Genomic DNA, 13733 nt, shown 5'->3' with positions numbered 1-13733 from the left:
CTACGCGCAAACACACTCAACGGACGTCGAAACGACGGCGCAGAGCACCTTCTGGAGTCCACGAGAAACCTGACTGTGGTACGACGAAAAAACGACGTCTCATCAAACGCAAAAGCGAAAGGACGCCCGTCAACTCAACGGACACAAGTGACAAGACCCGGAGAATCCGGGGTTTGTGCGGTACGAGAAGCCGATGCGATACGGTCCCTGAAAGAGCCGGGAGGAAACCTGACCAAGCGAGTGATGAAAGAAAACCGATGCCAGACGAGTAACACTTCCTCATAGGAACGCAGCACGAATGAACCAGACGACCTGTGAACACCGAATGTCCGCTAAACGGGGATGCGAATCACCCGGAAGCTGCCCCTTCGGACAAGGGACCTTGGGTCCGATTCGGAACTACTCTGCAAATTGGGAACTGCGGACACAAAAACCGTCTCGAGAATCTCAAGGGGGTTCTTCAAAATAATAAACTCGCGCGGGGCTGACGGGATGGTAGGTAAAGATCAGAGACGGAGGTTGGGAAGCAGGGGCTCGGGCCGGGGACGAAAGAAAATTTCGTGGCTTTTCCTTAAGCAATGAGTTCAAGAAACGGCCAAGCAAACCGCAACGCTTCAGGCACAGCGGAAACCGCACGCAGTGTACGTGGCTCGCTGCACAATCGAATCGAGTGGAGCACGCGGCAACGGAACGCGGCAGGTGGAAACCAAAAACTTTTCGCGGGCTGGATATTCTAGGAAGCAGTACCGGCCACAATACTCGGCGGTTTTTCCAGAAAAAAGAAAGAAAAAAAGGCGAGAGCCAATCGTCGTTTCGTGGAGAGTTCGGCGACGGCAGACTGGCGATACCCGGGTTCCGCACGGAGGAAGGTCGCCGCGGTACAAGATATGAGGGAGCCACTAAACGCAACTCGCGCAGCTGAGAACACAGGAGAAAAATGCTAACGAAAATTCACAACTGCAGCGCGACATGAAGGATTGGCAGATAGAAAAATAGTCGTCAACCCAATTGCGCTGCTTTTCTACGGTAAGCACAGCGGGACCAGAGCAATGGCAGCATAGCTGCCGTGCAGCGGGATAGAGACATATATAGACCCAGATATCAATACAGCATCCCAATGTATGTCTGCGTTAAGCGGGTCAGCAGTCACGAAGTGTCCAGAAGCTGTCACCTAAAGTCAGCATACACAAGCCCCGCAAGGTATGGAAATGGAAGAAGGGTACGGCACCCCGACACACGTTAGCGCCAGGCAGAACGCGGAGCGTTTAAACCACCAGAAAATCGGGGCGCGACATGCAAAATATAGCTGCTCGCGCGCCTCGCCTCCATACCCAAGGAGGCGCAGTCAGCGGTGGCAGCAGTACAGCCGTCACGCTCCCGTGCGGGCTGCAAATCGCCGATCTGGCTGACCAGAAACCACCACCGTTACTGCTGCGACTGCACAAAAGCACACGGCGGAATGCTAGGAGCGCCCGAAGCAACACGAACATCCGAGGGCTGCGCTATGCGGGGCAAGGGGGATGGGATGTGTAGTCTCTTGTGTGCTTGCGTGGACCCTAAGGTTGCACATATTACGACCGCAGGTCTTACTGAAAAGGAGTTAAATGGTGCAAGCAAAAAAAACCTGGCTTTTGCAATGACCCACCCCAAAGTCCGCACAGTCCCGAACTGTGTGAGTTGCGTTTTGCGGGAATTGTTTGCGGAAATACATCCGGCGTCGAGGCAGTATGGCGCGGGCCGAGTGCCGACCCGGTTTGGTAGCCTGTGCGTAGAAATCACCTCTAGCGGCAAGCATCCGGTTGGCAAGGCCAGGGCGTTGAGAGCGCCCTTCACGCTGTAAATATAATTACATACGTCCAGTAGACCAGGCGTTCGTGGAGAGACGAAACGCTTCGGTAGGTCCGCATTATTGAGAAAATTCCCCGAGCTCGTTGGGTTTGAAGGTCATATTCGAAATGTTGCAGAGCTTGCCGTGAGTTCACGGAAATTCCGAGAGCAAGCTTTCGCAGTGATCTGATGGAGACAACGGGGTCACTCAATTCTGACATTCTTCCTCAGCGGTTTTCAACTTCCCGGTACGGGCGCTGCAAGGGACATGTTTCCGAGGCTGGCCCCCGTTGACGTAGGGTCGACAGCACGTGTGCGACATAAACAATGCCGTCGCTGGGGACACCGTCACACTAGGGTGGTCGCACAAACTGTGTATGTACTGGAGGTAGACTCCCTTTCGTCCGAAAGACTCACCGCTGCGAAGTCATTTCGAACAGCCCAGCAACGATACGTAAGCACCTCCGCGTCGTAGGCTAAAGCGTGTTGGTGAGCTGATAACCATTCAGCAGTCGCAGGGTACATATGTAAGTCCCCAACCGCGGGCCGCAGAACGCAGTCGGTGGGTTTCCGTTTTCGCGAGGGCAGCCGATTTTGTGATTTCCACATTGCCACCAGCCGGATCAGTAAATACCGCCTTTCAGCATGGCTGTTCAGTCCGTAACCATCCTTGATGCGGTCCCTGAGCAGGGTCCAAGGTACATGGTCGTTCCTCTAACGGTTGTGCACGTAAATTCGGAAGTCACAGACAGGTATGTGACAGCCGGGAATTCAGCACTATCGTCCACGGAGGGGGCGCCACTTCCACCAACTCCCCTGGGTGGTTTAGCTCATGCGGGTGGGACGAGCAGTTGTTGAAAGTCGCGTGTGTGACCGATACTGAGGTTTGAACGACTGATTCCCATGTTTTCCGGGGGAATATGATGGGTAATGAGCTATCCGGTCACGTATCGTTGTGTACCTTACGCCTAAACCCTCTCATGAAAACACGTGTTTCCTTTAAGGCCACGTGGAGACACGCCACCAGCTGTGTAGTGACAGACCCCGACTTGTGGCAACCTTAGCTGCCCTGGCTGCCGCTGTCTTTCAGGGCAAAACATTTGTTTGTTCACCACTCCCGGATTACGGCTAACCGCCAGCAAACACACGGCAGCTGCACACATTCGTAATGTCTGAAAGGGTGGAGCGCTGCTCTGGGGCAGCGCTGGGCCGCACACATACAGTCCTGTTACAGTGAACCCCCTTTTTCCCCTTGTCATGCGCATTCGGTATCAGCCGTTGCTTGCTGCCGTCCTTGACTTCAGCTATAGTTAATCAACTAGTGCTTCGATGTCGGTTTTAGTTTCATATCGACTTACCGTAACCACTGCCGTTCTCGTGCGTCCTCTACCGGGTAGCGTCACCCCCAGCTCTTGTGTCGTACCGAAGCCGGACGCACGAAGAAGCCTGCTGCGATCGCCAGTTCCGTCCGCATGCCTCCTCCGAGGGCGCAAGCAAGTTCAAAAATACGCTGAACTGCAGTAGACGTGTCCCCTGTTCGGCTCGGGCACCTGTGCTGAGTATCTCAAGCATTGCGATGCGCCTATTCTTTCCCTCCTTTTCGCGTCAGGATCCAAGTTGCGTTGACAGTACGACACCAACTCGTACCTCGCGGAAGTCAGCAAGACTGAAAGAGGCACCAAGTCAACACACGCTGCGATAAAGCAGCGACGCATGCCTTCGGGCACACGCTGCAAACTTCTTTCCAGCAGGGGCTACTTTTCCAAGGTGCGTCCCGACAGCGGTGTGCGTGCCGAAGTCCTTAAAAGCTACGTAACAATTTACGGCTCCCTTGAAGCAAGTCAGCTGTGATATTGTGGCCACACGTCAGCATGAAGACTAAGCGTGGTTCCTCAGAATCCGCCTAAATCTGAATCAGGGGTAGAAGCACCATAAACAAGAGAAGTTCCAGCGAGTACGGCGCAACCCGCAACCCGGGCACGCATGCACGGGTTTTTCTGGTATCCCGATCTTATATTTGGGTAGAGTTTTGGGTCGAAGCAGCATGCGGAATGGCAGTACCTCTCTGGGCGAGAGTTTTGATGTTCATGCTGGGACTGTCTGCGCCTCCCGGCCTCGCTTTTCGAGTGCGGCACACTCTGCCGTCACCTTTTCGAGCGAAGGCAGATTCTTTGCGTCTTTTCCAGGGGAGTCATTGCAAATTTCGCCAAGGTCAACATATTGGCAGGCACCCGTGCGTATGTCTCCGTCAACAATAATTGTGGGACGCGCCTCCAGAGGATCGAGCGCCTCCGAACTTGTGAAAAGCGTTCTTCACATCTGGCTAGGTATGCCCTGCTCCTTTCGTTCTGCTAGTCGGTTTGAAAGGGAATGTATATTTGTATTCGTCTCACTGCGTTTGTGTGGAGCGAAGACAATTAGCTTCTCCGTGGGGTACGGGGTACGTTGTCTCGAGGTTGAGTTCATTGGGCAAAGGGGTCGCGACCTCTAACCTCGCTGTTTCCATCCCTCTTTTCACTGGGGGCTCGGAGAAATGATTGACCTCCACAGGTCTTGTGTTGGATACAATTTCTTGCGCGACGAATGAATTAATTCGTGCTAGTCACGCATCTCTGGTTTGTGCGTGCCCTGTGTCGCCCGTGGCGACTTGTGTTACTCAGCGGACATCTGGAGGATTGATTCGCCCGGAGCTACTGTAGGCGTTAGCAGGCGTCTTCGGGCTGGTCGCTCTTTCCTGTGGATATTACTTCTTTAAAGTTTTTACCGTATCTACCGATTGAGCCGGTCTCACCTTCCTTCTGCGTTCAACCCGCTTCACGCTGTGGAGTGCTGCTCGTGCCTCCTACCTGTTGTTTTTCTCTAGCTTTTCTTGTCAAGATGGCGGACCTGAAGAATCTGTCTTCGGAGAAGAAACTGGATATGAGCTTGGACGAGCTCATCGCACAGACGAATGCGAGCAAGGGTCCACAGAGACGCAACAACTCGGGCAACGCTCAACAGTCGCAACAGCAAGGAAGAAAGAACTTCCACGGAAACAACCAGCGACAGGGCCCGTACTCCCGGTCGTTTGGATCCAACTACAGAGATGCTGTCGGTGCGTCACCTTGCATTGCTTGGTACTTTGGCAGATCTAGCGGTGTGCCAATCTCTGCCCGTTTCTCATGTGCGGACTGCACGATTTTGCGGCGTCCGATGCCTTGCTCTCCATGTCTCGTCTTCGGGTTCTCTGCGCTTGTGTGTGTGCCGCGAGGCGGCAGAGGAAGGCAGAAGAAGAATGGATGATAAATCGCAGCTCTACGCAGTTGGCAGCCACAGAACAGTATCCGCACCTTCTTCGGGGAGGTGCTAGGCGTTCAGTTCGGGCTGGATGCTTCCCCTTCTTTCTGAGCACCTGCTATTTTTGCCGGACAGCTCGTCTTCCCCTTACCGCTTCGATGCAGTCGATGTACCTATTTCGTACTTCTTGGTCCTCCGGATTTCTCCCGGTGGTGCCCGCACCGCGGCGACTCGATGCGCCCGGCATCCTGCCCCCCTCGTGTAAACGGCGCCAAGTGGCTGAGTTGCAGTCCATGGCATTCCCTTGCTTCCCCCTTTCCGTGATACCGCCTCCGCGCAAATGGCAGCCTGGAGGACCCCGGTCTTCACGCCGACTTCATTGTTGACAGTGTCTTCTCTCGCGGCTCCATATGGTGTCGGGGTCTTCTTCGCCTTAGCTTGCTGCTTGGGCCTTGTCTCTTTACTCTTTCCTGTCGACAGGATGGAGGTCCTCCGAGTGTAAGCTGTACTGCCCGGTCGCTCGCCTTGGAGTCTTTGTGCCTTATTTCTGCTCTCCCGTCTCCTCTGGGTGGCTGCCGTTGGTCGTCTTAGCATGCCTGTGACTCTGGTCGCTCGTTCTCGGGGCGCCCGCCCTCTGGGGTCTACGATAAATCTTGTATGCGATTGCCTTCGGGTTTCCTCTCTAAGCGGAAGGCTGCATGGAGATGCGCGTCCACATTTGCTGTGGTGGCTGCAGGGCGCGACTACCTCTTGGAAGGTTCTGGGGGCGGCTACAAGTCTGGCGGAGCCCAGGGGCCGCGTCAGGGCGGGATGAATCATTTCGTACCGCACGTCTATACAGTAAAAGTGAAGAATCTCCCTCTCGATGTTCCTGAGAAGGAACTGGAGAATCTCCTTCGTCGCCACTTCGGCGTCTGCGGGAATGTCGTTCGCATCATCTTCCGACAGAAAAACCCCGGCGAAGCGTGAGTCTCTCAATAAGGCGACGTGAAGTCGGTGGCGGAGGCGTGCAAGAAGAGGAAAGAGTAGCCCGCGGCGGGTCCCCTGTCCGGGGGCCGGCGGCGTCACTCCATCGGTTCGATACACGTGCGCCCTGTACGTATGCTTGGACATGGGGTTGTAGGCTGGCTTTCTTCTTGCGTAATGGTTGAAATATCCACGTATTCCGGCGCTGGTGTGCAGGGTTTAGGGTTGTAAGCGCTGCTTACAGGGTGACTGTATGGCGACGGAACTGCTCTCTGTGTGGTGCTTCAGCTACGTCGGTTTCTCGGAGTCCTCGTCGTGCTCGAAAGCTTTGGCGGAGCTCCAGAACAGTAAACTGAAGGGCCATGTCCTGACCATCGAGAAGGTGAGGCTGCGATCCTGCAGTCCTCCCACCCTGAGGGCCCCGATTCTCGTTGAAGTATTAATGTATGGCATCGACTCTGTGTTCAGTACCCGCGACCCGTGGGTGCTAACGGCGCGGAGGCCGCTGCATGGTTGGGCGTGGCCCGGAGGGACTTCTTCATTATCCCACGTGGATCGCTGGGAGAGGCAGCGGCATGAAGCTGAAGGTCGGATCGAACGCACAGCCCTCCACGTGATCCTCCGTGCATCGAGATCTCGTGTCGCGCGGTGCGCGCATGCTTGTGCCTCCACCCGGCCGTGCTCGACGCTGCAGACTTACATCTGTATCTCTCTGCGATTCACGCTGGCTCCAGGTAGTCCTCCATCCCGTTCTTTCGCCCCTCCCCTCCACCTCACCCCCCACCCCCCCCTCCCGCCGCGCGGGGTCTGCAACATCTCCACTGTGTCGGTTTCGGCTTGTCTCTTCTTCCTGTCTTCCGGCCGTCGACTGGCGCACCTGTCCCGTGTGTGCATGTGAGTGAGTGCGTCCGTGTCTCTTCTTGCCTGCAGGGTCAGCCGACCGGCCCAGCGCCCCCGCGGGCCGGAGGGGACTTCGGGCGTCGCGGCGGCCAGGGTGGCGTGCGCCTGGGCAACGCAGGCGGCCTCCTGCCTTTCCACGGCGGCGCCTACGTCTCCGCGGTCCCGACCTACCTGCGCGGCGGCGCACCCTCGGGGCTTCTGGGGCACTGCCCCCAACTCTCGCATACGCTCCGGGCCGCGGGGCTGCGGACCCGGCCTTCAGCAACGGCGCCACCGAGTACTACGCAGATTCCCGAGGTGCCGTCGCCCCTGTAGGGTCTCCCGTCGCCTATGGGGGGGGCTCGCACGGCGGCGCGTCGCTCGTCGGAAAGCAGGCCCAAACGCAGGTAGGCAGCGGACGGCGCATCCAGAGAACCGCGCGTGGCTCGGGGTGAAGTGGGGGGAATATGCGCCGAGCCCGTTCCAGCACTGCTTGCTGCGCAGGCTCGTATCTGTTTCTTTCGTCCGATGTAGGAGTCTTAGAGCAGCACAGCCGTAGTCCAGGTGCTCGCGGTAAAAGGAGAGTGGCCGCCGTGTGTGAGCACAGCCTTGCCCTGTCGGGCAAGCGGCGTACTGGGGATCCTGCCAGCCTGGCACGCATTGCGAGGCTTGCCGATTCAGAGTGGAGGCGCGAGAGGGTCATGTGTGGTAAACGATTGGCATTTTGGCGCGCGTGTGGGGGCTTACGAGTTCGGGAGTTCGGCAGTCGAGCAGGCTTTACTTTGCGTGCATGATAAGCTTTGCACGTAGTGGGAAGTCGGTAGGGCAGCCCATGTTCTACGCCGCGTTCCCTCGTATATGGGTCGTGGCTTGCATCAGGCGAATGCATTGAATGCCGGCGCAGGGGCGGGTGCTTGGTGCGTCATGCTCGACTGCTTGCAAGTGGATTTTGACCAAGAGGTTTCTTTTGTGTCTTTTTTTTCAGGCCGGCTCAACAATCATCATCTCGAATGTCCCGTGCGACTTGACGGCTCAGGAACTGCAAGACGCGTTTTCGGTTGTCGGCGCAGTTCTGCGGACTGAGCTGCTTCTGAACGCCGCGGGAGCTCCCACCGGGCGAGTGGCCCTGACTTTCGAGAGTCGCCACGCGGCCCTTGAGGCCGTTCGCCGGTTCGATGGCGGCGACCTGAATGCCCACACGATTCGAGTATTTCTCGAGTAACTTGTTCCTTGGCTGTCAGAGGCGAGCGAGGAAAGGGGAAGAAACCCAGCGTGCGCACGCGTCTCAACAGAGCACGCTCAGGCACCTCCCCCCGGTCCCCCGGTTCCCCGGTCCCCCCCCCCCCCCCCTCCCCCTCGTATTTCCTCGTCCAGTCGTTGTGGCAGAGCTGTGCACGCCTGCCGCGCAGCAAAGTGCTCTGGCGACGTGGGCCCAGAGGGAGGAGGCGAAGAGAAGCGAAGGGAGAGAGAAGAACCAGGACGTGTGCACACAGGGAAATCATCTAGATGCCCAAAGGGGGGGCGTGAGGAGGGACTGCATCGATGGACGCCGGAACACGGTCGGTTCTGCGAACTCCTCTGCGTGCGAGTGCATACCTGCATATATTTCTATGTATTTGTGTATACATATCCGCTGGAGTGCCGTTATGAGGGATAGGTGGATTTTGTTTTGGCAGCTTCCTTCTGTGAGGTAGCAGTCGTCCCGGGACCCGACGAAGGCGTGCCGAGTTCGCTGCCACAGGAGTGGAGAGAGCCCGGCCTGTGCCTGCTGTGGCGCTCGGAATGCGTTCCAACTTTTGACGTAAATTTAGGGGCGAGTCTGTTTCTTTGCCTTCCGAGGGAGGGAGTGGCGGCGCAGCTGAGTCGCACTGGCACCGGACACGGACAAAAGAGCCACCTCTCTCTGCGGCATGCATACTATGTAATCATGTCTCAAGAGCGAAGGCGAAGAATTGCGCTAGAGGGGGGGCGTGCAGGCAAAGGAAGCTGCATCGTCGTTCCACGCATGTGTGCGTGTGCCGAAAATCCGATTTTCTGGTTTGCGTGTGAGGTATACACCAGAGCCGCTGCGCAGCATTTCCCACGAGAGGAGTTGTACAACAAACTTATGTTTTGCGGGGAGAAACTCTTGCCGGTGCTCTCTGCGACGCGTGTTTTCTATGTGTGCATGTCTGCGGTAAAATCGATTTCGTGTCTTAACCAGAAGCGTGCGAAAAGAGGCTGGAAAGCTCTTGATCTGCACTCGAGCGCCGGCTTGACCCCGCAGTCGGGAGGATTAGTTTGCGCTGCACTAGGCTCGTCGACTGTTGAAAAAAGGATTTCCAGATGAGTTTGTACGTTTTCTACTCAAGTGCGGAAAGAAAGCGGTCGACTGTCTTTTGCAGAGAACTGACATCGCGAACATTTAAAGCAGAGTTCCGTCACGCACAAAACAGGGGGGGGAGGGGTGGGGGCTCCATCACACGCAGGAAGTCTTCGCTGTCGCAGAGTGCCGCATTCGCCCGGGTGCCCATGCAGTTCACGGGGCCCGCCGTTTTCTTCAGAGCACAGGGCGTTGGAAAATGTCGAAACGGAGTAGGGAGTCAACCGTACGAGGCGAGTTCAGTCACGGACGCACCCGGTCTGGCCCGTATCCAACGGCAGGCTGCGCGACAAGCGCGTCACTGAGGCGCGTAAAGGCCGTGGCGCTCGATAAAAGCACACACTGCTGGCGCAATAAGCGCACTGCAGTGAATCAGCTGAGGACACGCACAACAAAGTGTAGCACACGATTTCTGCATTCGGCCTCCGGAATACACCGTCTACCACAAATCCATCAGTAATATATACACATATATACACGTATACCCTACACCCTTTATTTATATATATACATACATATACGCGGAACTAGGCAGAAGGAACAGCTGAGAGTTGCAGTTGGGAGTTAAGCTTTAGGCAACAATACGTGGGAGATTTATACGCACAGTTTGGTGGATTTGCTGGGGTGTCACGATCCCAGGGGTCCTGGAGCTGAAGCTTTGCTTTCCCTATGGGTTACGCGCTAGGGCATGCGCATGCACAACGTCGCGTGCAACCGCCGGTGCCTCAGTCTACCGAAACGCGCAAAGCTGTATTCGCAGTGACGCCTGCGCGGTTCCCGTCTTCACGGTCACACTGGCAGCTCTGCACTCGCTGGACGGCGAGATTTCTGCGTCGCGCTTACCGCTGTCGGGCGCTCACGTCGCGTGCTAAGCAGCTGTCTAACGTAGCTTGAAGAGGCAGGCCACGGGAAATAGGGCCGGCCCCGCTGCATACACAGCTGGTCGACGTAGTCAGCTCGCTTGAGTCGCTTCAACGCGCATTCGATGTCGGCTTGGAGCTTCGCCTCAGCTGCGGCAGCCGCTGAGCTGGTGCATGCTAAACATCGGCATTCCCGTCCCTCGCCACGCTGACAGGCCTCCACAGTGTTTGACGAGGGCTGTGGAGACTCGTCTAGCGACGCTGCGCTGGCGGAGGGCGGCGCTGCACTCACCAGGCACGAAGAAGTTACAGAGTCACGCGGCGCGTCAGCAGGAGCCTCCTGCGGAGTCGTGGACCCCCTTGCAGGCGAGTCAGCAAGCTGGCGCAAATTTTGCGCGGCCGCTGAAGCCTTCTCAGACGTGCATGTACCCGATGAGAAGAGGAGGGGCATGTGATGTGCTGAAGAACTCCTTGGAAGAATCAGAAACGCGTACTCCGCAATCAAACCAGGAGCGTTGTACCTGAAGGTGAATAGCAACAGAGAAAGGCACGAAAATGCGAGACCCAGTCTGCCTGGAAAAGGCTCATCTGCCGTTAGCAGGGTGCTCCAAGTCGCCCTTCGCCGCAGCACATCAGTGCGCTATAAATGTAAGCGTGTATATTTACACGAGGCTGACGCTCAAATGCCTACAAGCGCGCGAGCAAGAAGGAAAGTTAGTGGAGACCTGAAATGCCTGAGGGGGAGAACATGTGCGCTAGAAAGCTACGCCGGGTTGCTGCACACAGACCGGCCCTCGTACGAGTGAAAACGCATTTTAGCGTCGGTCGATTGCCTGGCATCGCCTACCACTTGGAGAGGTTTGGGAGAATATCTTCGCCGATTAGGATAGAAAACTCGCAGTCTGGATGCTCTGCTTCTAGCCTCTTCAGAACCTTGAACGTCGGAGTGTAGCCCGCCGTCAGCGCCTCCCACTCGAGGACCTGTCGCGCCCCCGCCAGCCCAAGAAAGGTGTACATGACTGGGCGTGAAAAATTGAAAATAATCTGGGCGAATGGCCTTTTTGATAATAACAGAAGACGCTCCAGTGCGTCCTCTTGTCGAGGCAGGAGCGTACCTCAAGGCGTGAGTCGAAAGCCTATGTGAAAAATCTAGGGGTTGATGCGTGCACACAGCTACACTGATTCACAAGGGAACGTTGGCCGCAGATACTTGAGCCGCGCGTGACTGCCTGAAGACATAGAGATGAGATCTGCCGGCCTGCTTCCCCAACCGCCCCCCCCCCCCTCCCCATCTGCCCCTCCAGAAGACTGCTTGAAATCTCACCCGGACGGGGCATCTTCGTTGCTCTCCGGAACCGAAGAAGTGAGCAACCGCGAAGCGCGTCATTTCGAGTCGCAGCGCGGCGGGGGTTTTTAAGACCTTGTCGGGTCTCACTTTGAATGCGGAATGCGAACTTCCCGCGCTGGGTCGTTCGCCCTCTGCGGCCGGCGGGTCTGTAAACCCTGGACGCATCCCACATAGATCCGGGCCCTCCCCTGACACGTGCCCGCCAGTCTCTCGGTTTTCGCGTGCACAGACGTCTCTGGCTCCGGCTGAGTTCTGCGGGACTTCCGCATGGTTCAGGGAGTTTTCTGTAGGAGCGCCGAATTCGTTCAACGGCGCAGGGTCCCCGCCGCAGGGGCTTAGCCACACTTCGTCCGCTGCGCCAGAGTCCACCGCCCCAGCAGCGCTCAGCATGTGCCCATACGTCGGCGGGTCAAAGCTGCCTCCAAAGTAGCAAACGCTGCATGAGCAAGAACAAAGAGTGGGAACACGAGGCACAGAGGAAAAGGTAAAGTGCAGACACGATGGATTACGGAGGCAGGTCCCGGTTATGCAGGCATACATTTCGCACCTGCTCCAAAACACGCTTCGGATATAGAATAAGCAAAGGAGCAAATCTAAATCGTATTCGATCATCAGAATACTTGATCTGTTGATCAACATCTTGGCTGATAGACACGCGAATCAAACGGCAAGCGCTCTCATGCGGGGGAGAAGGAGGGCGCGCTTTCACGGGTATTCCGAGATGTACACTGACATATCCACTGTCAGTTAATGAAACTTTGGAAGCACATGCGTACAGACAGCCAAAGAAGCGGCGGACACCAAGACGCCGCGACGGACGGGTGCGTGCCTAGGGCATGGAGCACTGGACACACATTCTGGCGATTCATTTCCGCCGCAGCCCTTACCGTTTTTTCTTCATTGTATTGCTTCCAGCCGACTGGGTCAGACAGAATGTGTAAGATACGGCAACAACAGAGCCGCAGTTCCTGTCGTTGCGTTGGTATCCGCGCGACTCTGGTGTAGCGGTTGCCTGCGGATGAAGAAACTGACAGGCAGTGTCAGTGTACTCAGTGATACAAGCGAAAAAACACCAGAAGGGAGAGCGCTGAAGGAAAACGCTGGTTAAACTCAGTCAGGCTGCCACTTTTGTTGAGGAGTGAAACGAGTTCTGGTCGTCTAAGAAAGCTCGCTAGCTCGGAAAGCTTACGAGGGACTCACGCATGCGAGTGCGCGTGGCGATAGAGAGGGATATCGAGCAATGCGGTTGCACAGAGGCACTCAGCGGAATCGACATATTACGAAGGAGCACAGAAAAGGCAAAGAAAATGGAGATCACTGGTGAAATGTCTCTCCTGACGGTCTTAGACATGCACGCGCACACGCTAAAACGAGCCCAACGAGGCGGTAGGCATGCTCTTTGCAACTAGCGGACCACGCAGCGACAACAGCACAACAAGGGAAAGAAGCAGAGGACGGGAGCGGAGCTTTAAGCAGCATTTGTGGAACCGCAAGCAATTTCGGAGGCTGTCGGGAGCCTAGTGGGGAGAAATTTCCAGTTCCTAGAACGCACAGCGCCGATGCATGCAGTTGTGTTTTGTTGCGTTGTCGCATGCAACGTGAGCCCTCACGTCCAATTCCTCCGTGCTCTATCTCTCTCTGCCTTCCTCTCTACGAAAAACGGAAGGCCAGTGACACTGTGTCTTACTCAACGGTCGTGCATTTTCCGTGAGAGTTTCTGTTTGCCTTAGATCTACACAGCCGCGGGATGCTCTCCAGGTGTAGTGGCAATGTCTTGTTTTGGAGTGTCTCGCAGGGCCGTGTTCTCCGGCGTGGCAGATACGAGGCCGCATTTTCCTAGAAGGCGGATGCAGCGCACAGCACATTTGCGCCTTGCGGAAGGATTGTGAGGATGTGACGAAGCGCTCTAGTTTGGAGCCTTCAAGGTCAGCACACCACGGATGTTTCCGAAAGGCCGTACCGCCACATGGTATGATGTTGTCGCCTTAAGCGTCACGCGTTGTTCTCGAGATTCAGATGCAATGGTATAACAATGTCGGGGGACAATCCCAACTGAAGCGTTCTTCTGTTATCGCTCTGGAGCCTCCTTCCTTTCAGTTCCAAGTATGTTGAGGTCTTCCCCACTGCCGTAGTCCCTTCAGATGCATAACCGCGGTCACCCCTTGTCCTTCCCTCGTGCAGTTCCTCCTCCACCTTACGTCTTTTCTGGTCTTCA

The 13733-nt window shown here is 56.3% G+C and overlaps 2 protein-coding genes across 2 annotated transcripts; one reads left to right on the top strand and one right to left on the bottom strand.

Moving 5' to 3' along the window:
• Positions 1-4704: 4704 nt before the first annotated feature.
• BESB_017980 (uncharacterized protein) lies at positions 4705-8170 on the top strand (the record flags this gene model as incomplete). The annotated part of the gene is made up of 5 exons (XM_029360513.1): positions 4705-4921; positions 5840-6068; positions 6358-6581; positions 7000-7355; positions 7934-8170. 5 exons carry the CDS (start codon positions 4705-4707, stop codon positions 8168-8170), a joined length of 1263 nt encoding a protein of 420 aa, XP_029216489.1.
• A 1438-nt stretch (positions 8171-9608) lies between these two features.
• BESB_017970 (Nicotinate-nucleotide adenylyltransferase) lies at positions 9609-12157 on the bottom strand (the record flags this gene model as incomplete). Its single annotated transcript, XM_029360512.1, has 5 exons — positions 9609-9686; positions 10154-10691; positions 11018-11151; positions 11495-11954; positions 12066-12157. The coding sequence occupies 5 exons, from the start codon at positions 12155-12157 to the stop codon at positions 9609-9611; spliced, it is 1302 nt and encodes a 433-aa protein (XP_029216488.1).
• Between the last annotated feature and the right edge of the window lie 1576 nt (positions 12158-13733).

This window comes from Besnoitia besnoiti, chromosome X, assembly GCF_002563875.1.
Source record: "Besnoitia besnoiti strain Bb-Ger1 chromosome X, whole genome shotgun sequence".
NCBI lineage: Eukaryota > Apicomplexa > Conoidasida > Eucoccidiorida > Sarcocystidae > Besnoitia > Besnoitia besnoiti.
The sequence above is the reverse complement of the archived record's forward strand: the minus strand, read 5'-3'. Positions and strand labels throughout refer to the sequence as shown.